This window comes from Hipposideros armiger, unplaced genomic scaffold (genome assembly GCF_001890085.2).
Source record: "Hipposideros armiger isolate ML-2016 unplaced genomic scaffold, ASM189008v1 scaffold_41, whole genome shotgun sequence".
Taxonomy (NCBI): domain Eukaryota; kingdom Metazoa; phylum Chordata; class Mammalia; order Chiroptera; family Hipposideridae; genus Hipposideros; species Hipposideros armiger.
In genome coordinates this window covers 1,031,566-1,056,573 of record NW_017731391.1, presented here as the reverse complement: position 1 = coordinate 1,056,573, position 25,008 = coordinate 1,031,566, and the positions used below count along the sequence as shown (strand labels likewise).

General features: G+C 39.6%; 2 protein-coding genes across 6 annotated transcripts in view; one reads left to right on the top strand and one right to left on the bottom strand.

Annotated features, from left to right (window-relative positions):
• RMND1 (required for meiotic nuclear division 1 homolog) overlaps positions 1 to 9,696 on the bottom strand; it is a 36,094-nt gene extending 26,398 nt beyond the window's left edge. Inside the window, exons 1-2 of the mRNA XM_019638934.1 lie at positions 9,529 to 9,696; positions 3,806 to 4,323 (exon numbers count right to left, since the gene is read on the bottom strand). Coding sequence (XP_019494479.1) covers positions 3,806 to 4,323; positions 9,529 to 9,682 — 672 coding nt within the window. The 5' untranslated portion in view covers positions 9,683 to 9,696. The remainder of the gene's footprint in view (positions 1 to 3,805; positions 4,324 to 9,528) is intronic.
• A 278-nt stretch (positions 9,697 to 9,974) lies between these two features.
• On the top strand, positions 9,975 to 23,750 carry DCPH1 (damage control phosphatase 1). 5 transcript variants are annotated; one of them, XM_019638936.1, is made up of 6 exons: positions 10,010 to 10,095; positions 10,574 to 10,642; positions 12,620 to 12,725; positions 13,549 to 13,793; positions 18,647 to 18,812; positions 22,001 to 23,750. In XM_019638936.1, exons 4-6 carry the CDS (start codon positions 13,555 to 13,557, stop codon positions 22,766 to 22,768), a joined length of 1,173 nt encoding a protein of 390 aa, XP_019494481.1. In that variant the 5' UTR covers positions 10,010 to 10,095; positions 10,574 to 10,642; positions 12,620 to 12,725; positions 13,549 to 13,554; the 3' UTR covers positions 22,769 to 23,750. The 5 variants fall into 5 exon arrangements, with proteins under 5 accessions (XP_019494480.1, XP_019494481.1, XP_019494482.1 ...); XM_019638935.1 differs by lacking the exon at positions 10,574 to 10,642 and having other exon boundaries at positions 9,975 to 10,095; XM_019638937.1 differs by lacking the exons at positions 10,010 to 10,095; positions 10,574 to 10,642 and adding an exon at positions 10,102 to 10,227.
• Positions 23,751 to 25,008: the final 1,258 nt, after the last annotated feature.

Genomic DNA, 25,008 nt, shown 5'->3' with positions numbered 1-25,008 from the left:
CTGGCACAATTGACGAGGGCTGAGGGAGGGGCGCTGGTTCTCTGGCCCACGCAGCCCCTCCCACTCCCTGCTGTCTCATGCCTGCTTCACCACCATTTATGTTACTGACCAGGCCCATCTGTGCTGAAAATTTATACTATTTTGCGCTCTCAAAAACGGGGAAAGGCAAGGCATTTAATCACTATTTCCATGAGAAAATTTATTCTGAGCTCCAAATAGTCAGATTATAAATAAAATTTAAAATGCAAGCTGTTTTTCCTTAGCCATTCCAAGGATCTTCTCTGCAGATTCTCTGAAGAATGTCACATTTCCTCTTTCACCATGTCTTATTTAGTTTGGCTCAATGTTCTAGCCAATGTCACATAGCTTATATGGCTTGCCACACTACTTTCTATCTCCTCCTTAAACATTTTGGATCTGAGTCTCTGTTTAAGTTATAGCTTCTTCTATTAATAAATGATTCACAAAGTTTTTCAGTTTGACTCGGTAGACATATCTTTTTTTGGTTTTATTTCCTTTGTGTTTAAATTCCAAGGCTGTATTTAAATCCATTTGGTAAAGGGAAAAAGGACCATGAAGTGTCTTGTCTGCATTTTATTCCCTATTAATTAAAGGTGTTACTTTGAGAGAGACTTTCATTTTCATGTATTTTTTTCTGCATTTTTATAATGAATCATTATTTATTAAGCATTTTACACACACACACACACACACACACACACACACACACACACACACACACCAAATTTCAGGTTTTAAAATGGGTTTCAACAACTTGTTCTTAAATAAATTGTCAAACCAGCCTAAAATAGTTACTGGATTTAAGACCTAAATTTAGGCCTTTCTATTTTAAAATGTTAAAAATAAAACAAAACAACCCAAAGCCAAGAAAACCAATGCATTTCAGTATGTGTTTTTCGGGCCACAGAGAACATGTTCCAGCAGATGGGGCTAGAAATCTCTGTATGATTCTTGTTTTAGAGCATTGCACACTCGGATGGAACACTTGTCTTAAAAGAGAAAGTTTATTTTCATTCACATTCTATTACTGAAGAATGTTAATGCATTACAGCAATGTTGCTTCTAAATTACTAAGGGAAAAAATGCATGTTGATCCTGTTTCGCAGATTGTAGGTGCAAGTCATTAAACACGGATACATTTTACATTACTAGTACGATGCTTTAGCTTTTAAGAGTTTTTTTCCACAACCCATGGTGAGAAATCCTTTCATATACACAGCACATATGATATATACACATGTGCACACACACCTATAACTGACACAAAGCTTCCCAAAACAATATTTACCTTTACCATGACTAATGCATTTTGATACTTTCTATTTCATTAAAAAAAAAAGATTAATAACCCACTAGTTAAATTTACAACACACTGTGGTGTTTATCTGAAAACCACCTCTGGGCATTCCAGCATTCTCTCTCTCATGTCAGGGCCCATGCTGCACAGGACAGTAGTCCTTATGCTCTGGCTTCCTCCTCCTGAAAAACAGGACACACCAACAAACAACACTGTGGCTGCCATGAGAAATTCTGAGCCAACGGGATGGGGGTTGAGTATGTCAGCAGGTTATGACCTCTGCCAATGAGACCAGGCAGAGTGGATTCGCATACAGGGGTGATTAACCTCATCTCATCGATTCCAAGAGCACGCTGTGTGGCAGGAGAGGGCAGCTCAGGGGCACACGTGGGCAACGAGACAAAGCATGCCTGCTTTCGGTATGAGTAGAGTCCCTTCCTGTCTCAGTCCGGCGGGGCAGAAAGGCCAACTGCACCACAAAGCATTTGCCAGCCCAGGGAGCCCATGCGGAGAGGAGACGGAGGGGACCTCCTTTGGAGCAGATAAAAGCCCGTCTCCACCCCATGGGGAGAACCTAGTCACATGTCGAAGGTGTTCACCAATGGAAAGTAAGATCACCAAAAAATAATGTTCCAAAATTATATTACCTCAGAGCACTTTAGAAATGCTTTTGGAAATGTAAAACTTTCTATCATTTTCCCGTGCTTTTAGAGAGACAACATTACTGCTTCTGTTTTTCCAAAACTCCAACTGAAGTCACATCAATTATGTTACATAACTCTCCTATATATAAGGACCCAGGGAATAAATGACTCCTTAAATTTGGTGATGGTGAAAGTTCTCATAGGACATTTTTACTTATTTTTCCCCCCTGTCAGACCACAGAAATATACAACTCAGGGGGGATTTCCTCCTTTCTTTAATCATTGGGATGCTTACAACTAAATGTTCAGCTAAATGAGTTATTCATACCAGGTACTCGGTAACATTTATTTCTCTGTTTATGTCAATTGCTTGCTCCATTGTTAAGTGTAATGCGTTTATTATCGCATTTGAAACTATGCTAAATTTTGAAAATCTACTGCAAGTCCTTTCCTGGAAACAGAAAAAAAAATCCTACAGAAAAATAAAAAGTGGAATTCAGGAAAACTGCTTCAATGTCTAACAAAAGCCCAGAGAAATAATGCCTCTCTGATAGTTTACAACCGACAACTACAAAAAAAGTGCCATCTCTGACCTTATCAGTATCTTTGTAAGAAACCCGATTATGCTCTGTGCTGCTAGATATAACAAAAGAAAAAAAGGGAGTTGATCTTCTTCTTTTTTGTATCTGCCATGAATTCAGGTTTCTGTACTTAATTTCATTTCAGTCACTGAGATTCTGAATTTCCCAGACTATCACAAAGCTAAACAATATAACCAAAAGTCTGGCACTAGGAAGAAGAAACAGAGCAGTACAAGTGAAACTCTTCCATCCTTAATATCTGGGTTCAGAGAAACCACACAAGAATTTAGACAAAACTAGAATCCAAAATACAAATCATCAATCAACCCCTAACTTCATAACCTGAGGATGAGTAGTGAAGGTCTGTAAACCTTTTCAATGTCAACTGTACAGTAAAAAACCCAAAAAAAACAAACCAAACCAAAACATAATCAAATGAAACATTCTCAGGGTCTGGTCCCCAGAATCAAGATTCTCAGAAAGACATTTTCTGTTTTCCAATAGATTCAGCAGGCCTGATCAAGTTTTAAATATTCTACATTCCTACTTTTAATGCTGAGGACTACAGGCATAAATCCCTTTGTCTCTTCCATCCTTTCCAACTTAATAAACATTTATTAAGTATAAGGCACAGTTCTAGGTATTATGCAAGATACAAAGGTTAACAAAGGATTTGATCCTGACTCTAAATATTTATCATACAGGAGGGAAAGGTGATTATAGCTGAGAGATTCCCAAAAACCTTGTAATAGTGAATAAAAATACCCCCTTCAACCTTCAAAGGATAGAAAGGCAAAAACCTCCTCGCTGCCTTTTGATCCTACCATGCCCTGTCATTTCACTACCCCATGCCATGCAGTCACCAAGCTCACCTGTCTGCAGAGCTGCCAAACATTTTTTTAATTTAATAAAGAATTTCTAGTTTTTTTTTTTTTAAATGGGTGTTTTTTACAGTACCATTGCTAGACTGGACTTGACAGTCTTCTTTTTCAAAGAAGGCCAATAACTAACCCTTTCACAAACTGTTATTTTTACATTTAATAGCCTATATTTTGTCTTTAGACGTATCACTAATTCTCAAAATTAAGATTTTGATTCCCTTTGACTGTAACAGGTTTTACTAATAGGCTTCAAAGATCTTGATGAAAAAAAAGGCGCGCGGGCCACCAGTTCTCTTACGCTCGCAGGAAGGCTATGCTGCAAAGCACCCGTTTAGAGGGTGATTATTGTGAAATACAAGTGCCACCACCACACGTTTTTACCTCATTCACAGACAGAACTGGAAGGTTGGTCCTGGATGGCTGCCTGGTCCTCGAGGCTTTTAGTGGTCTCTTGATCTGCGGCAAGTCTTGTTTAGAAACAAGTGTTTCTGGTGGTGTGGACGAGTAATGCCTCTCTAATATTTTTATAAACCACTTAGAGCCTAATAGATTTGGTTTGTGAGTCACTTTCCGCTGAGTGCCCAAAGACTTCCTGGTTGGAAGGTGTGCTTTTTCATCTTGGCGATATGCAGTGTTTATTGTATAGAATATGCCCGTCTGTGATGGGTTCCGGTTCATTTCCAGAATCTGGGTCTTATTCGAACCACCAGCTGATGTACCAGGAAAGAACAAGTCCAAGTTTGGGCTTCTTGTCCAGGTGCAACGTGTTGCACTCTCAAGTTCCTTAAGTGGTTTTACTGTCTGATGAACAAATGTTTGGCAGTGGCATGCTTTTGATAGAATACAGTGAGATCCGGCCAGGGCTCTGAGAAGTCTCGCTGACATCACCACATCCCAAGCTAAAAGAAAAAGAATTCAAAGTTCAAGCTTTTTTAATTTAATGTTTAAAAAATACATATTTTTTTCCTAGGTAATACACATATTTCTGCAAAAATTTTGCAAAACAGATACACCTAAACCTAAGTCTAGTAAAAAAAAAAAAAAGGTTAAAAAAGTAAATACAAGTATTTCCACTTTTCCTTAGTCAACCTTTGGCTTTCTTTCTGGAATGTTACAAGATTATAAAGCTATTGACATGACAAGGACCTTAAAAAGACAAGTAGAGTGATGGGATCTTCCTTATCATTTAAAAAAATCTGTACTTATAAATTATTCAAAATTTATTCATTCTTTACAAGCGAGGGCCAGGGACATTCCCATGAAAGGACAGGGGCTCTGCCATCAAGGTGCCAATGGGCTCCTGGGGTAGACAGGCATTTTCAACTGCTCATTATAGTTCAGAGGAAACGGTCCAAGCCCTACCAAGGATCTCTCGTACAAGGAAGCATACTAGGAGCTTGCTTAATTCTACATGAGACAGGAAAAGTTCCCAAAAAGATTGAAGCTGCTACTTAAAGGGGAAGGTGCTTTTCAGGACGTGGGTAGGCATGGCCGATGGGGTGCGGGACACGATAAATAGATACACACACACACTCCAAAGGTAACAGATAGTGTGTGTAAGTAATCTCCTCCTTTATTTATAGTATATTTGTTCTTTAAAAGGAAGCCTGTCATAGGCAATTAATAACAATAATTCTTTACAAAAAATAACGTTTGGTGCTGGAGATACACGTATGAGTCAATGATTTCCGAATTCACAGTTCCAGCAGGGAAAACAGAGTAATATGATTAAGTACTAAATCAGAGGTATGTACAAATTGCTGTTGGGCCCAGGAAAGGGAGCATGTGGGGTTGGGGATTGGTGGGACATATTCACAGAGGTGACATTTGAACTGGGTCTCAAAAGGGCAGAGGGGTCAGCAAATCAAACACCCCAGGTACACAGTGCTGTTTATCTGACAAACAAGGTGCAGTTTTGGAGGAGGCAGGAGTAAGTTGCCTAACAGCTCAGGGCTGAAAGGAGCCAGTGGCCAGATCGTATGTGATCCATCAATAGGCAGGGGAGGCCAGAACTTTCCAATGCGAGACTCACATGGTCAAATGCATGTTTAAGAAACTTATCTTTGGTTATGATATAGAGGAGGAACTGAGAGAGACCAAGATATTACTTACTGAGAACTTTCTACCCACCAAGAGCTCTGCTTTACCTCACAATAATCCTAGGAGGCATTTTACAGGTCAGGAAACTGAGGCTTAGAGATGCAGAGATGTAATTAAGACCTAGGCTTTTCCAATTCCAAAGATAACACTGGCAACCACTGCACTGTATCACCTCCCTTTAGAAGGAAGAGGACAAGGGTGAGTGACAGCGATAGTTAGGAGGCAGAGCCTGCTGCTTTCAAAATATCTCCAAAAGTTGGAATTCTGTGTTTAGTTCTGGTCCAATTAGTTCCCTTTAATTAGTAGTATCCAGTAGAACCATTGGATTGAAGAGTCTACTTACAAAAAACCTTAGAAATTTTTATAGCCAGACCCGAATTCTTTCATCCTCTTCTAGGAAATTCTTACCTCCAAACTCTAAAGACTGCCTTCATAGGAGGCTGTGTGAAAAACCAGGACAGAGAAAGTTAAAAGCAACAGGACAAGGAAAGTAAAAGCTACAAGACAGCAAGGAAAAACAGATGTGTAGCATTTAAGGGGTCCAACACAAAAAAAATACTTAGGCTTTGTTAAAAACTAGAACACATCTCAGGAAAGTGAAATTTTAATTGTACACAAGTAAATTGAAGGATTAAAAAGTACACTCAATTTTCAGTTCCCCTAACAGCTTTATGTGATGTTTTAGCATTGAATTCACATGCTCCCCATTATCCTTGCTGTAATTCTTGATGGTTTCTAAACCCATGCAGTTCAGTGGAGGGCATGATTCTTCGAATCCCCTGGCCCCGAAGTCCCCCGACCTATCTTGTCTTCCATCCTTCCTCAGCCACTCACTCCCATGCTCATGTGCTCCAAGCTGTATACAGCCACTAGGCACGTGTAGCTATTGAGCACTTGAAATGTGGCTCAATAAAATAAGAAAAGCTTTTCTTATATGTTATATTTTATACTAAATACAAAAAAGTAAAATATCTTAGTAATTTTTACATTGGTTACTTGTTGAAATATTTTTAGATATATTGGGATAAGGTAAATGAACATTAATTTCATCAGTTTTACTTTAAAAGCTTCTAGAAAACCTGTTCCATCGGTGGCTTGTATTGTACTTCTATTGGACAGAACTGCTCTAGACCTTGTCATTACCAGTTACTGCAACCCCGCAGTCTCGATTTCAAACATCCTACTCTCCAAACACCACCTCTGATCTTTCAAGTTCACTTCTTCTATCACCCAATTCCAGCAATTCTTCAAATCCAACAGGACCTACAATTCAACGATCCAACCACCTTTTCACCATCCCTCAATCCCCACTTCACTTCCTCCACATCCAGTTTATATTCCATGGTCTACCATTGTAACCTCTCTCCCCCACACACCTCGAATCCTTTGCACCCCCCTCTCTCTGCCACATACCCACATGACACGACCTCAATCTGAATTAAATATAACTCACCTAATTTGTACCTGTATGCCTGCAGCTGAACACAGCTGGAGACAACCAACCAACCAACCAAGCCACCTGGTCTTACTTTAGAATCGTGACCACTCGCTTCAGGCGGGCCTTTCATGCTGCTCACCAATCTTGAGCATATTTCCTACCATACTCTCCTCTCGGCTCTCTTCTCACACCTTCAACGCCTCCTCTTCCGTTTTCACTCTCAGTAATGACCTTGTTTCCTTTTGGATCGGCAGAGCAGTCAGAGAACTTCCACAAGTTCTCTGCCATAAACCATCTGCCCACTTACTTATTGCTTCTGTGTCCATATACGTACTTTCTTTTCCCTTCTGCTGCCACAGGTGGGCTGCCCCTGGCTCTATCCAGAACCAGGCCCTCCACCCGCCCGCTGAATGGCAGCCTTTCCTGCCTACAGAAAGAAGGATTAGGCTCTTCCTCCCTCCTTCTTCCATGCTATTTATTTTCCCCTCTTTCCCGGAAAATTCCTATTAGCATACAACTATGCTTTAATTTCTCCCATCTTATGAAAACAACTCTCCCGACTCCATCTCACCTTCCATATATACTACAACACCTTTTCTCTGAGCGCCCTTCCTTTTAGAGGACTTTTACTGACTGTCTCCAACTCGTCTCTAATTTTTCTCAAACCCACTCCAATCAGGCTTTCATCCCTACCACTTTACCAAAACCCGCTTGTCAAGGCTACTGACGACCTCCACATTTCTAAGTCCAATGGTCACTTCTCAGGCTTCGTTTTACCTGACTTATCAGCAACATCTGATACAGTTGATCGCCCCACCCTCCTGGAAGCACCTTCTTCCCTTGGCTTCTAGAAGACCACACTGACCACTTGTTTTCCACACTGGTTGCACTTTCAGTCTCTTTCGCTGGTTTCTCATCCCCTCAAGAATGGAATGAGCCAAGGCTCAGTATTTGGGCCACTTCTCTATTGTCAGCTCTTGGTGACCTCACCCAACCTCCTGGATTTATATACCATCTACACATTAATGAATCACATCTTTATCTCAAAACCACTCTCATTCTCTCAAAACTCAGCTCCTGAACTCTTCCTACAAACCCCATTCTTCCCACAGTCTCCCCCACTCATGAAATAGCAATTATATCCTTATCTTTGCTAAAGCCAAAAACCTGGAGTCCGTCTTGACTCCTCCCTTCATTCTCCATACCCAATCTGTCAGCAAATCCCACTAGCTTTCTTTGGACTGGTTCTTACCACCAACACTGCTACCACCCTGCTCCATGTTGCCATCTTTCCCCAAGGGTACCGTAATGGCCTCCGATTGAGTCTCCCTGCTTCTGTGCACGGCCTCCTACAGATTCTTCTCAACACAGCAACCGAAGCGATCCTTCGAAAACTTAAGTTGGATCACATCTTTCCTTTGCACAAAAACTGAAAATCGCCTCATATTTCACTTGAAATAAAGGCCAAAGGCCTTAAAATGGCATGTGTGGCCCCCATTCTCTGGCCCTTTATCATCACTCTAACCTCCTACAGCTCTGTCGTTTGCTCATCTTGCTGCAGTCGCTCTGGCCTCTGGATCTTTGCACTTGCTGTTCCTTACGCTCTTCTCCCAGGGAGCTGCAAGCCTCATTCCCGCACCTTCAGACCTTTGCTCAACTGTCTCCTACCCAGTGAAGTCTTCCCCAACCACTTCATTCAAAACGCACAACCAGCAGCCTCTCCTTCTCCTCCGTATACTTCTCCACTGCATTTAACATCACTTGCATACCTTGTATTTTAAATGTATTAACTTATACAATATGAATTGAGTTCTTATGTGGTAGACACTCAACTTGCTGAAAATACAGGAAATTAAAATAGACTAAAGCCCTATATTTGAACCTCACATCACATTGGGGTGACAGTTAACATGGTAAATCAGCAAAATACCGGGGGTGCCAAAAAATGTATACACATAACTTGTATTTATCTTTTGTTATCGGTATATATTGAGTATTGCAATTTTAATACATTTTTTGGGCACCCTCTGTATATATTAAACTGTGGCAATGCTAAAGGAAAAAACAGAAAAGGAACTGATAGATTTGTCTCTCTTCCCTGTAGACCGTAATCTTGAAGACTGAGATTTGTCTTTTGTTCATGCTGTGTCTCCTCTGGCCATAGGGCCCAGCACACAGGTCTTCAACGTAACATTTTTCTGAATGAACTACAAAGCAGCTACCCAGTTCTTGAGCACATTTTCTATAAGAAAACGGTATCAGCTGGGCTACGATTCAGTGGATGAGTAGCGTTAATCTTTGGGAGCATACCTTCCAATTTCTTAAGCTTCAATTATTTTGTCTTTGCAGTTACTGCTATACACTGGCTCAAAAAAAGGTTCAATACGTATTTGTGGACTGAGTGTTTTTTACTCTCAGCTAAGGCGACCAAAGGTCAGTTGAAGGCAGGGGTCCACAGCGGTACCGGTGAAGCCTGTGACACGAGAGGTTCGGGGCGGCCCGGAGCAAAGGCGGGGGACCGCTGCGCAGGAACACAAAAGCTGCTAGGGAAAAGCAATGCACTAACCTCTCCGCGGGAAGAGAAGAGGGACGCGCCAAAGGCGCAAGCTTCCACCAACTGGCTGCAGGGAAGACAGTCTCGGCGCCACCCTCCAGCTCCCCGCAGCGGACCCGCTACTGCACTGCCGCCCCTCCCAGCGCCCGGCACTGCGCAGGCGCATAGAACTCGAGGCTCCGCGGAGCGCGAGCCTCCCTGTTCACGTGACTACCCCACCACGTGACCCGACCGCCGCGACCTTTTCCGCTCCCTAGGCTCTGGGACCTCCCGGTCCCTCCTTCCGCCTTCCGCCCGCTTCCTTATTCCGCTTCTCTCGTTGCCCTCCGCTGTCCCCGCCTTCGTCCCCGGAAGATCTCCGCGTCCTCGAGCCTGCCATTGTTTGTCCCTCCTGCGGGCAACAAATAAAGTTGTTTCATTCAAAAGTGTTTTTTTTAACCCTCGTCCCTCCCTTTTACAGTTCCTCCCCCGCGCCAGCTCCGCCTCTCTTCCTGCGGCGAGTGCGAGCCAAGCGTTGGCGCGGGGAACGCGGAAAGTGATGGCGCGGCCTCCGGCGTCTCTCTCGGGCCGGGACGTAGGGTTCGTGTCGCTTTCCTCGTCCAGTCCCTCCGCTATTTTGCCCCCTCCCCACTTTTGCGGAAAGCTGGGCCTCGCTGGGGAGACGAGTGGGGAAGCCGCGGCGGGCTGGAGGGCGCCCGCTCCCCGCCGGTTGTGAGTTCAGTCCCCGCGTCGGGCACCACTTCCGCGGGGGCGCTGTCTCCGTGTCGCCGACTCGCGTGGAGGCCGGGGCGAGGCGGCCACGGGGCGTGAGTCCGCTCGCTGCGGCCGCTCTCCTGGCTCCAGACTCGGGTGGGCTTTGCCGCATCTTCCTTGCGGTGATTCGTGGCCCCTTCCCTGTCTGCACGGGAACAGACTGAACTCCAGCTGAAATTCTCCACGTATCCCACCTCTCCCTACAGTGTTCGCTCAGGCGTTTTAATAGGTTTATATTAATTTGTATTGGCCAGTTCACTTGTCTTTAAAGTGATTCAGTATTTTTTTTCTTTTACTCCCTCAGACTTCCTTGAGAGTTTGCACCGCTTCTGCTGCCTATCAGGGTGTTGCAGAGCACGACTTTAATGTTTTGGTAAACGCACTTTTAGGGGTTTAAAATTCTCTAAAAGTTAGGAATCTCAGATCTATAGAGAAATGCATTTCTTCGTGTTGCTGATCAGATTAATTCATAATCCCACTGTAACAAAATGCCTGTAGCGTATGGCTTTTTATGCGTCATTTCACAGATTCTAGGTAAAGTTGTGGACCACCGTAAACAAAATATACCGGGGGTGCCAAAAAAATGTGTATATGTGACCAGTAGTCATCTTTTGTTATCAGTATATATTGAGGTTTACAATTTTAATACGGTATTTCCGTTTCTTAAAATATGTATACATTTTGTTGGCTCTATATATTCAATTTATATAAATTTTCAATTTATATAAATATAGCCATTTACATAAATTGGCCAAATTTATATTATATTTGAGATATGACCTTACACCGAAATATTTTGGTACCAGAGGCCCAAAATTTAAGTAGGCACTCAGGGTCATGGGCATATGGGGAGCGTTTGCTTACTTAAAATTTGAGATAAAGGCTCTGGCCTCACCTTAGTGCTGACATGAGTGGAACCTTACCCCAGAGTACAGGCCTCTGAGGAAATTTAGTAGCTGGAAAAATAGTAATACATACTTTCCAATTAAATAGAATCTTCAAAGGACCATTATTTCTTTTTTGTATCTGCTGCCTTGGAAAATTCAAATGTCAGTTCATTTAATGTCTTCTCTTCCTCCAAGGATTTAGTAGTGATTTTCAAAGTAAAATTCTGATCAAAGTACAATAGTTACTATACATTAAAACCTAATCATTGTTCAGGTTACTCAAAGCACCACAGAATCAAAGTGTTTTTGCAATTTTTTTCTAGCTTTATAGTTATCATTTGAGGAAACCTCTTAAATACTCAGGTATTACCCAGTATTTAAAAAGTTTCAGTAAGATAGTTGAGTTTTTAGATGTGTGATAATCCCAACTTAGGTGATTGGGGGAGAGAGAGTGTCAAAATTATTGTGTCAACTTTCTTCGTTTTTACTTTGGTGAGCTAAAGATATAAATGAATTGATCAGCTACATTCTGTGTTCTCTATTTAAAAACTGCACAGAATTTCACCACTTACTAAAGTCTTTTTCGAAGTGAATCATGTATTGGGTTGTTGGAAAAGTTATGACATAGTTTTTCTATGTTTTTCGTTGCAAAAATGCGTCATGACTTTTCCGACCCAATATTTCCTGAAAAAACTAATTACATATAAAATGATCTGTAAAGTTTGGTTTTTGTATGTCTAAAATCAAGGCTATCTTTAATTTTTTTATGCAAGTGTATTCAAGTTTTTCTTAATCTCCAGCTTTTTTTGACACTTCTAGAAAGTCTGTTTTGTTATTGTTGGGGGCGTGAGATGGTAACTTGCCTTAATTTTGTTGAGGGAGAAAACAGGATGGAAGGAGTGCAGGTGGAGAAGGCAGCAGGAAAAGCCTTTGAAAAGAATAAAATTGGCTAAGAGAGAAAAGAAAGCAGCAGGTCATAAATATCTTTCATTCTTTATGTTTCTCTAGCACATCAGAGTCAGTCCTCCAGGCACTTTTACATCCGTTGCCTCATTCATGTGTCTAACTAGGTGAAGTCACCTAGTAAGTAATTGACCTGGGAGGAGAGCCTGTTTGATTTTTAGGGTGATTCTTTTTTTCTCCTATCACATTGTTAAACTAGTTTCTGATTAAGGAAAATAAAAGGAATAGAATGGGAAAGATAAGAATGATTAAGCAGACTCCAGGGGAGAAGCTGGGATTAGAGGCACAAAGACTGCTTAGCTTCCAAGACATACCAGAGAGAAGTTTTCATATTTTCCTATGCCTTAATATAGTAGCCAAACAGTGCTGGTTTTCCTTACAATGGCTGTATGAAAAGGAATTTTAATTTGAATGAGATGATCCAGAGACTGAAAGATGACCAATCTCCTAGAATTAATGCTACTAAGTAATAATATACTATGTACATGACTCTTTTCTAGATCGTTTGCATATCTTACAATTAAAGACAGAATACCACAGATCTTAACCAAGGCTATTGATACATTGCATCGACATAAAAGTGAATTTTTTGAGAAACATGGAGAGGTAAGAAATGTGTTTGAACTTTAATTTTTTTATTAACTCTTTAACAGAAACATAGTAAACAGTTTTCCCTCTGATAATGGTCATTCAACCTGAAGATAATGAAAGGACTCTAGTTCATAAGATGAAACTTAAAAAAAAAAAAAGGCAGAATAGATAAGGCAGGATAATGTTGATATGAGATCTCTGTGCATGCTTTGATTTGCAACTTAAGAATTCTAAATTTTAGGGCCATCCAAATGGCTCAGTTGGTTAAGAGCGTGAGCTCTGAGCAACAGGGTCGCTGGTTCAATTCCCACATGGGCCAGTGAGCTGTGCCCGAGCTGAGCTGCTGCTGAGCTGCCAACAGGTGGCAGGATAGCTCAGCTGGTGACAGCATGTGCTCCTGACAACAAGGTTTCCAGTTCCACTCCCACATGGGATGGTGGGCCATGCTTGCCCACAACTCAACTAAGATTGAATATGGCACCTTGAGCTGAGCTGCCGACAGGCAGCTGGATGGCAACTGGACTTGGAGCTGAGCTAGCTGCACCCTCCACAACTAAGATTGAAGGACAGCAATTGGCTGTTCCCCTTTCCCAATTCCCCAATAAAATCTTTAAAAAAAAAAATTCTAAATTTTAGATGTTTATAATAGTTTGTAAGGACATAAAATGTAGTTTTGAAATATAATATTTTTTTCCTTCTTAAGTTTAGGTACATAAAAATGTACATAAAGGTACATAAAAATAGAGGAATTATTCATCTTTATATATTTATATATAAATTATACATAAAAATTATATATAGATTATTTTATATATATAAATGTTTCATATTTCTGCAGAAAGGCATGGAAGCTGAAAAGAAAGCTATTTCTCTTCTTTCTAAATTACGGAATGAAATGCAAACAGATAAGCCAATTATTCCCTTGGTTGAGAAGTTTGCTGATACTGACATATGGAATCAGTACCTAGAATATCAACAGAGTCTTTTAAATGAAAGTGATGGAAAACCAAGGTGGTTCTACTCACCATGGTTGTTTGTAGAATGCTACATGTATCGTAGAATTCATGAAGCAGTTATCCAGAGGTAAGTATATAACCATCAAATAAATGCTTAGATAATTTATGCTTTGTTTAAAATTATAAAATGATAAGTTTAAAAATAAAAACCAGTTGAAGCCTGAATTTACTTCCAGCAGATATTAATGGCACTGTTGGGCATTTCTGTAAATGTTATCGCTGTAATAGATTCTTGGCAATTATAATCCACTTGCCTAGCCCAGACCTAAGATTAAATATCTAAAGTAGGAGCTAATTAAAAATTCTTGTATAGACTTACTTTTCTTCTAGAGTAACACAAACTGTACTAATTGTGCAAAAAATATTAATCTGAAATAATTATATAAAAAATCAAGATGGGACACAGCACATAATTTTATTTATAAAAATAGATATGTCAATTAATTTGGTATTAGGAATCAACAGAAGAGTGAATGACTGCATTATTTTATGCGCTATTTTAATCTTCAGTCCTTTTATTTTAATGGGTAGATTAGAAAAAGACTGAAAGTTAAAACACATCTTCTGAATAACTTTTTATAAGCTTGTTTGTACTAATGTAATTTTTCCTAAAAAAATTCTGCTGTAGAACTGATTCATAGAGTAGAAGGAAATGTAACGTGGATCGTCCTTTTAGCTCACAGATTACAGAAATGCAAGTTTGCTGAATAAGAGGAATCCTTTGGTATCTGTTCCTAAACGTAGCATAGGATAATTTAAAGCAATCAATCAAAGCAGCACTAATAGTAAAAAAAAATAATTTGGGGAAATGTGCATAAATTTGAGTCTATTCATTAGCTTTTTCTGTCTTAATCTTTATAAATTATTATTTTTAATCACAATTTGGTGTTTTTGCTGAATAAGTATGTTTTGGGACTCCTGCTCTAAAAGCAGAATACGTTATGTATTAAAAACCTAGCACGCTGCCTGGCACACAGAAGACACCCAAACAAAAGACTATAGCTGATACTAGTCTTTAGTATAGCTGCCATGTATTGAATACCAGCCATGTTCCAGCTACTTTGCAACTCAGAGAAATGTGGGTGTAATTTTGGTTTCCATTTTTCATTTGAGGAAACAGGTTCAAAGAGGTTAATAACTTGCCCAGGGTTCCATAACTAGTAAACGGGAGAGCCAGTATTTGAACCTGGTCTGTGTAAATTAGATTAGAGCCCTCATCAACTATCTTTTTCCAAGTAGTAGAGTTGGATGTCTGTCCGGTGCTGCGTCCAGCGCAGCAAAAGTGCTGGGGAGTGAGGGGGCGGCGCAGGGTTAAAGAAACACAAGAGTCAATTATAGAGTTAAAGCGGGGCCAGGGGGCTGCAGTCTCTCTCTTGAGCTGAGCCCCGAATCGGGCCAACACGTGGCTTTTATTAAGAAACTTCAAAGAAGTGAATGAAACTTGGTTTTTCTCAAGTCCGTGTGAAAAGTGCCTTATGGCTGATTTCCATCAACCAGCCCCGTTGTATTCCAACACCTGCTGTGCCTTCATACTCCTACACACACAACCCCCAGGATGGTGCTGCTATGCTGTGGCCATGAAGTAAGGGAGAAAATCGACATCATTCCGTTGGGTCTCAACTTTCCGAGACATTCCCTTGAGGTAGCTTTACTGATATCATTCCACCAGGTCTCAGCATTCCGAGACACTTCCTCATGACCTCCTTAGGTCAGGGGTTGGTGTGGGGGCGCGGTTGAGGACGAAGCTGTAAGGCAACAGTCTGGAGCTAAGGTTAGCCTGAAGCTCTGGGTGGTAGTTTCATAATTTTGGAATCTGTCTGTGGTACTAGCCAAAGCTGCTGAATTGTTGAAAGTCTGGGTAGCACCCTGAAAAGGTTTGGTGGGTGGAGTTTGGAAGTTGGAAAGGCAAAAGGAATGCCGTTTCTGAGTTGGATTTTAGAGGTGGACCCGGTTCAGAGAATAAAAAAAAAATCTAGGGCAGAAATTCACAAACCTGGCTACACGTTTATAATCTAGTTGGGGCGGTTTGTTTGTTTGTTTTTTACATGCAGATTTTGAAATCATATTAAAAGAAATACTGTGATCTAAATTGTCTGTGTTGCATTGGGGCCTGGGCATCAGTTTTTCGTTTTACACCTTGGAGAGTCTGGGCAGCCTAGGTTGATAGCTATTGGTTCAGGAACAGCTTGTAAAAAGGGGTAGAGGCAAAATTTCACTCTAAGTTCCAGGAATGAGAATATTAGCCATGGATGCAGACCTCTTATGAGGTGATCTCTGTGGCAGGTATTTGAAGGTCTGTGCCTTTGTATTATATCGCCCCAGAACTCAGATTTTAGGTCAGTATAAGAAAGAATGATATATAGATGATGTATTACAGAATTGTACACTTGATACTTACGTAATTTACTAGCCATTGTCACCCCAATAAACTTTAGTTAAAAAAAAAAAAGAACTGTTGCCCTACAGCAGAACTACCACTGAAGTAAGTTTCAGATGTCCACAGTTTGTCAGCATTCCTTGTTCTGTGTCAGTGACAGCTCCAAAGTGACCAAAGAAGGATTTTTAAAAACTTTGATAGGCTCTCAGAGTACACATTAGCTTTAAGGCGTGTTTATGTTGATTTTGCTAAAGTGTAACGTACATCAGGACAGTGCGCACGTATTAAGTGTTCAGCAGTCTTTACCAGAATACGCTTATGTCCCTAGCGCCCCAATCAGGAGGCAGACCCTTACTAGGACCCCAGAAACACCCCGAGTCTCCCTCCAGTCACTGCCATCACTGCCCCTCAAAGATAACCACGATCCTGATCTGTGTTTTGCCTGTTTTTAAACTTCATGTAAATGAAATTATACGGGATGTGGTTTTGGGCCTGGCTTCTTTCACTCAGCATTATCTTGGTGAGATTCATCCATCTTCTTTGCATATAATTGTAAATCATTTTTATTGCTGCACAATATTGCATTTTATGAGTATATCACACTGTTTACCTGTTCTGTTGGTGGTGGATATTTGAGTAGTTTCCAGTTTGGGGTTATTCTGAAGAATGCTGCTACAAACATTCAAACACACGTGTTCGGTGAATGTCTGTGTGTGTGTGTATTTCTGCTGGGTGTGCATCTAGGAATGAATGACTGGCTCACAGTATATGCACATATACAGCTTTAGTAGATTGTAAAATAGCAAACATTTTAAAATCAGAAGTCATATACAGTTATGTGAGTTTACTCTTTTAAATACAAGAAATAAGCTCATTCTTAATGAGGTGTGACTTTAAACTAATGAATGATTTGTAATAAAACACTACAACAAGGTCGGCAAACTTCCTCTAAAGAGCTGGATAGGAGATAGTTTAGGCTGTGGGGGCCTCATGGTCTTAGTTGAAGGCACTCAGCCCTGTCATTGCAGGGCAAAAGCAGCTCTAGACGGTGCCTAAATGAATGAGCATGGCTGTATTCTCATAAAATTTCATTTATGGACCCTGAAAATTTAATTTTGTGTGTTACAAAATATTCTTTTGATTGTTTCCAACCATTCAGAAATGTAAACACCATTCTTAGCCTGCAGGTCATAGAAAACAGGTGGCAGGCCAGATTGGGTCTGCTGCAAGCTGTAGTTTGCTGACCTCTACACTTGAACCTGTGCTGCTAAATAATTTTTATCCTTTTAAGTCACCTTGAGAGACTGATGTATGTCAGCAATGCTGCCATTGCTAAAAATGCCTCTTAATTCTTTGGCACTTCTTTCAAAGCCAGTTTAAAGCCTCAAAAAGAATATTAGTCTCATTATTTTTTAGTCACTCCTCATTTTTGACCAAAAATGTTTCACTCCATTTGATTTACACACTTCATTCTACTGAAATGACTCTGAGTGACTTTTGGCTGTTTCCAAAAAGAAATTAACACCAAAGGAGGAAGATATGCTATCGCTGACAGGACGTTTGATAATGCGCCACAGGTTCTGAAGAAAATTCCAAAAGAGGAATTCCAAAAGTACTTTGAGCAATGGCAGCATCCCTGGAATAAGGGTGTAGCTCCCAAGGTGATTGACTGGAAGGAGGCAGCAATCATTTGGATGTATAAATGCTGGTATGTTTTTTGTTTTTTAATCAGTCCTACAAACTCAGTCATATTATTTTTACCCTCAGGATGACCCATGGAAAAAACGAATTTAGAAGATCATATAAGCCGAATGTCTTTTATATTTGATTCTGTAAAGGCTACTATGTTAGTATTTATATCTTCTCAGTTATATTTTCTTTAGGCCAGTATTCATATTATTTGAGATCTCGTTTGACAGCATAAAGATGAAGCCACGACACATACATTACCGTTGGTCAGAGTCAACTTGGGAGTAAAAGTTGCCAAAAAAAAAAAAATCACATAAATAATCAAAATTTATCATTATAATAAAATTTACATTAGTATTGTCTGATTTATCTCAAGTAGTCATTGGGTTCCCACAATACTCTGTGTTTGACTCTATTTATGATTACTATTCAAATACTCTTTACATCCATGTTTATTACCTGGAACTCTGCCACATTGAGCACACCAAAAAAAGTTGTTAAACCAAAGCAATCGTCTTGAAATTTTGTTTCTCGTAACTCTTTTGCCCTGGAAACCCTGCTGGGTAAATAATTATGGATATAGTCACTAATTATGTAGTACTTCCAGTGAAATATTTGATTAGGGAACTTTGACAGTTAATTAAAATGAGTTCGGGGGATTTATTTTTGTGTAATTTGATTTGTGTACTTTGATTATTATTTTTGTATAATTCAATCCATGTTATATCTAGTGTCTATTACCAGTAGTTTTGAAACTGAATGCTACTGTTACCTTTAATGATTAATTACCCAAATATTTTTTAAAAGCTACAGAATTACATAAATATTTTACTTACGTTTTTCTCCTACCTTAGTCCACCAATCGATGACTTTGATGTATTTAGAGAATCAAAAGAACAAAACTTCTTTGAGTCACAGGAATCTATCATTGCTTTATGTACTCACCTGCAAGAGTTGATGAAAACTATTGAAGACCTAGATGAAAATCAGCTGAAACATGAGTTTTTTAAACTTCTTCAGGTAAATGTGATAATCTCTTGAGTGTATTTATTTAAAACAGTTGAAAAATAAGCTGGTACACATTTAACAACAAAGCATGTATGTACATTGTCATTTGAGTTATAATTGATCATTTTTTATCATTTTAATAATAGCGTTATTCAAAAGATAAAAATCCACTTAATCTCTGAAAATGTGTTTTGAAATCTCTTCTGCTCCACCTGGAGGTGATTTTAGAGGCACAGGATTTTAGTGGCTTCATGGCTTCTGTCATTCTTGAGAGAATACGTCACAGTCATGTGGTTGGCCCAGGCTGACTTGGCATGAATGCCGGCTTTGTTGCTTATTTGTGGTTGGATCTGAGGCAAGTTACTTAATTTCTGTGAGCTTCACTTTCTTCATCCGTTAAATGAGGATGATATTGTGCACTTCATAATCTGATGTGAAAATTAAACTAGATTCATTCTTGTGAGTGTCGAACATGGAGCCTGGAACACAGAAGCTGCTGTCATCATCAGGTGGAAACACTCGGGTGGTCCGTGGCCTGTTTAAATGTGATTTAATATAGTTTTGTCACATGTTTTCATCTATTGGGTTGTCGGAAAAGTCATGACGCTTTTTTGCAACAAAAAACAGAAAAAATATGTCATGACTTTTCCGACAACCCAATATATTGTATTAAGTTTAGTTTTCAACTCTCATTCAGAACATCCCTAAATTTACAGTACTAGATTCGGAACTATTTGAAAATGTGTAGTTCTACACAGCAGTATCCCCAGCCCTCACTTCCAGGAAGAGTTGTCAGAAAGTGTTATGAAGAGAAATAAAGCAGAGAAGGGGAACAGGGACTGTTGCGGGAGGGAGGCAGGGGCTGCAGCGTGAAGTGGGGCTGCCCGGGAAGGGCCGGAGACTTGGGGGAAGGCGGGAGCGGGTCAAGTGTATGTCTGGGGTGCAGCACCCCTGCTGGGGCCCTGAGCTGGGAGCCTGCCAGGTGTGCGAAACTCCGGGGGGCGGGGACGTTCTGTCGGAAATGAGACGGACGAGACGGTGTGGAAGGGCCACGGAAAGGCAAGGACTTGGGTTTGAGTCCCAAAATGAAATGGGAAGCTTTTAGAGAGTTTGGGTCAGAGGAATAATTAAATGACTTATTTTAAGGATGACTTCTGAGAACAGACTGAAGGGACGCAAAGGTAGAAACTGGAGATGTGTTATTAAAATGACTCAGATGAAGGATGACTGGAGCACACTGGTAGCGTAAGAGGGGTTACGTGTCGTCAGATTCGGATATACTTTGAGAGTAGAGGCTTCAGGTTGTGAGGACAGGTTGTGGGATATGACAAAGTCCTGATGAAACTTTTAGGGCAAATAGAGTAAGCTGAGTGATGAAGAGGGACAGGCTTATTTTGAGTTGGAAGAGAAGTCGTCAGAGTATTGTTAATAAACATAGTTCCCTTTCCCCTGCTGAACTATCCTTTATGCTTAGCTTAGAATTAAGGATAGAAAGAAGAAAGTCAGCAGGTTACTCTTTACCCCTAGCTAGCCCATTCTTTCACGGAATAATAGTCTTTGAATATGTTCTTTGTCCTATAAGTATAATAAATTGTGAAGACGGAGGAGTACCAACCTAGTTTCTGTCATCTAATTTGGCCAGCTACCCCAAACTGCCACTCTGCTCCCCAGTAAACTCAGCCAAGGTTGTGCTCATGATAAGCAGCAGGTTTACTACCTGCGAGCAGCCGGAAGCTGCTGCTTTAGTTTGCAGAGAATACTGATCTGGTTTTAAAAGCCACAGAACTCTGTCACTGTCCACACGAGTATTTCAGCGTCTCCGCTGTCAAACACTGTTCTTGATGGTGGGCATGCGATACTGAGAAAAACAGACCAGTGCCTTGCTGTCATATACCTTGTAAACTTGACGGAATACAGACAATCAAATAGGGCACAAAACAGTATGGAGTTAATTACAGACTGGAAGATGGTGTGAAGGAAAAGTACAGGAGGCCAGCAGAGACCCTGACTTCAGCTGGGGACGGCCATCATCTACGCCATTGTGCACGTGTATTTCTTCATCAGATTTGGACTAATTCTTTTAAAAAAATCTATTCACTTATTTTTCTTTTTAAAATAATATTCTTGGTTGAAACATGCATTTGCCTGCTATTTTGAAACACAAGAATAGAGTTTGTTTTGGCTAATATTTATTGAGTACCTCTGTATGCCAGCTGTTGGCTACAATACTTACACCCATTATGTCAATTAATTCTCACAATAACTGTGAGGGAAGTACTATTATCTTATTTTTCAATAGTGTAACCTGAGCCTTAGAGATCACGTGCAAGTTACCAATGGTCATTAGTTGGAAATGCTGGGACTTGAGCCCAGGTCTATCTGATTTCAGAACTGGCATTCCTAATATTTTAGTTAACAGCTAAAAAAAAACTCCCCCAAAAAACAAAACAAAAAAACAACCTAGGGCTGTATACCATTTCCTACAAAATAAGCTAGAGTATTATTTCAATTTAAAGTAGAATAATAGTTTATTAGAATTGGAAGGGTCTTTAGACATTACCTTGTCCAGTTTCTTCATTTTTACAATTGAGAGAACTAAATCCCAGAGAGGTTGGATTTAAGTAAAAGAAATTGAGCAGTTTGGGGGTGGGGCAGTACTGGGAGGAAAAACTAATTTTTCTCTTGACTCTGGATTGTGAAGTAAACATTGTAGCTTTTTACAGCATCAAATCATGTTCTCATAACTGCAAGATGCAAAAACTTATTCTGATTAGATATGAGTCATTAAAATCATTCAAACCAGTTTTTAAAATTTTTTTTTTAGCTGAGCCATCCTGCCACCTGTTGGCAGCTTAGTGGCTGCTCAGCTCGGGCAGGGACTCGAACCACTGTTGCTCAGAGCTCAAACTCTTGAGCAAGCTCTTACCAACTGAACCACTCGGCCGGCCCCATTCAAACCAGTTTTTAAAAGTTTATTACATACAGATTAATTAAAAGTTTTATTGTTTTACCTTTTTATACAGCCTCATGTAAACAGTCTTTGCATTATTACACAAAGCATCAAAATTTGATAAACATTTTAAGAGTTTTGTAAAAATGATTATGAATACTTTTAGCAACCCCTCCCCCCACATCCTACATAATAGTTTTTGTTGGTTATTCAAAAGATGGACAAACATTTTGTACTTTTTCTTTTTCAGATTTCACTGTGGGGAAATAAGTGTGACCTGTCTCTAACAGGTGGGGAAAACAGTTCTCAGAAGACCAATATCATGAATTATTTGGAAGACCTAAAACCTTTCATTTTAGTGAACGACATGGAACATCTTTGGTCATTGCTTAGCAATTGCAAGAAAACAAGAGAAAAAGAATCTATAACTAGAGTGGATATTGTTCTGGATAATTCTGGATTTGAGCTTATTACAGATTTAATACTAGCTGACTTCTTATTGTTTTCTAATCTGGCTACCGAGATTCATTTCTATGGGAAAACTATTCCATGGTTTGTTTCTGATACTACTATTCATGATTTTAACTGGTTAATTGATGAAGTGAAACATTCTAATCATAAGTGGGTGTCCAAGTGTGGGGCTGACTGGGAAAACTACGTTAAAACGGGCCGATGGGTTTACCATGATCACATATTTTGGACGCTCCCTCATGAATTCTGTGCCATGTCTCAGGTTGCCCCTGACTTATATGCTGAACTACAGAAGGCACATTTAATTCTATTCAAGGGCGATTTGAATTACAGGAAGTTGACAGGTGACAGAAAATGGGAGTTTACTGTTCCATTTCATCAGGCCTTGACGGGCTTTCATCCTGCCCCTCTCTGCAGTATCCGAACACTAAAAGCTGAGATTCAGGTGGGTCTGCAGCCCGGGCAGGGTGAACAGCTCGCAGCTTCTGAGCCCAACTGGCTGACCACTGGGAAATACGGAATATTTCAGTTTGATGGGCCGCTTTAACTTGCTTTAAGAACGCTAAGTTGTGTAGAAAGATCTGAGAGTTTTCTTATGCAGAAAAGAAGGTGTGTGAATTTAGCCACTTCACTGTCTGCGTTAGGTCTGGGAAGCTTGGCTTCTCAGTGTCCAGTCACATACACTCTGGATGCCTTTTCCTTTGAACATTTTGCCCACTACTTTGGGGGTGGATGGATTCAGCTAGTTACAGATATTTACGTTTATGTTGGAATCTTGTTAGTTTATTTCAAGTTAAGTGCATAATATCAAGTGGTTTTCATGAACTTTAATAGGGCAGAAAAGCAAAATATAAGTGAATTCTGCTTTCAAAGTTAACATTTTTAAATCCTATGCTGCATGGTATTTAATCTAGGAAGCATGGAATTTTATTGAACTTGATTTTGGGCTTATTAGAAATAAGAGCTCTGTGAAAATATGCATCTTAAATACGCTTTACAAAGAGAGGCATTCTTACAACTGTATTTTATCATGTGTTCAAAGATATTTGAACACATGAAAGTAAAACTTACCTCATAAGTTAATTCCAAATTTTGTTCTTAAATTTTATTTCATTTCAATAGCCTGTTTTATTTGCATGCGTTTGTATTTTGATTGACTTGTGGAATAAATGGTTGGAAACACCAAACTGAACAGAACGAAAGAAATGGTACTTGAAGAAAAATGTAATATCTTTTACGTGCTATGTATGATATCTGTAATCAACTGAAATACATTATTTTAACACAAGTGTTACAAATGAACATATTTTTAGATTGTTCTTCAGTTTAAAAAAGTACTTTAGAAAAGGTTCTCATGCATTGAATTTGGAGTACTACCAATGAGTTGATTCACTTTTTAAAAAATTCTTACACATTTACCAGATAGTAAAAACAGTAAGTTACCGGTCAATTTGTTTTGAAACTAAAATTGGAAATAAACCTGGAAATGTTTTTCTTGCACTAAAATAATAAAATGAATTGTACTGAAAGTCACATTGGCTTTATTTTCCAATGGGGGAACATCAAGAAGGAAAGATTTAAAATGAGGTGTGTATAATGAAAAAACTCATAATGTGTATTGCAGACATTGCCAAAGCAGTTCTTATATTAGGTCACTTAAATGAATTTATGGTGTATGTCTTCGTTAAGTGTTTAAAAAATTTGTTTTGTAAAATGTTTATATAAAGCTGCACATTTTGAATTTACTCTTTGAATTACTCTTCGAATTACTTTGAATTTATCTACATGTGTTCCTGTTTCCTTAAATACTGAGCATATTTGAATTACTTGTAGACACTTGACCTAAGTTAGAACACAATTGTATAATTGTGTTCAATTCATAGCCACAGTGTGAGCTATAGTGTAATATATTACATTTCCCAAAGCACTGGATTTTTTTTCTATTTTTACCATGTTTTAGTAATTACGTGAAATTAGGATGTATGAGGAAGTAGTGCACCCCTCCTGCAAGAAAGAGAGCGACAAGAAAGGTGGCACTGTGGAACAGGAAGTCAAAGTGGCGTTTTAAAAAATGCTTAGCTGGAAGTGAGGGCCCTCCTGTAGTTCCACCAGTTGATTTTTTTTATTATTTTTTATTATGAAATACACATTTTTTAGAATTAGTTTCAGCTGTACAACACAGTGCAATAGTTATACTTTTTACCCCTCGAAGTGACAACNTTTCAGCTGTACAACACAGTGCAATAGTTATACTTTTTACCCCTCGAAGTGACAACCTCCCTCCCCCAATAGCATACATATCTATTACAAATCCCTTGACTCCATTCCCACACTATACTCCATGTCCCATGACTATATAGTTGTAGTTGACATACAATATTATACAACATCAGCTTCAGGTGTACAGTGCAGTGATCAAGCCTCTTCCCTATCCGTGATGCAAGACATGTATGTGACCACCACCAGTTGATTTTTTTTAAACCAACTTTTTGGAAATCTGACTCATATGCAATTCATCCATTTAACATATACACTATTTTGGTACATTCACAGGGTTGTGCAGTGCAGCCATTACCAAAATCTAATTTCAGAACATTTACATCACTGTGTACACATTAAGTCATTCCCCACTCCCCTTTCAGGACTTCGCAACCTGTAACTACGTTTCATCTCTGGATTTGCCTATTTGGACATTTCATATATAAATAGAATCATAAAATATTTGGTCTTGTGACTGGCTTCTTTTTAAGGTGCATCAGACGAAGTGTGTATCGGTACTCATTCCTT

Bases quoted from the DNA above. Each gene is read 5' to 3' on its own strand.
- DCPH1 (XM_019638935.1), top strand. From the start codon at position 10,055: ATGGCGCGGCCTCCGGCGTCTCTCTCGGGCCGGGACGTAGG. The intron at 10,096-12,619 runs GTTCGTGTCGCT...ACTCTTTTCTAG, and splicing joins CTCTCGGGCCGGGACGTAGG to ATCGTTTGCATATCTTACAA. The intron at 12,726-13,548 runs GTAAGAAATGTG...ATATTTCTGCAG, and splicing joins TTTTTGAGAAACATGGAGAG to AAAGGCATGGAAGCTGAAAA.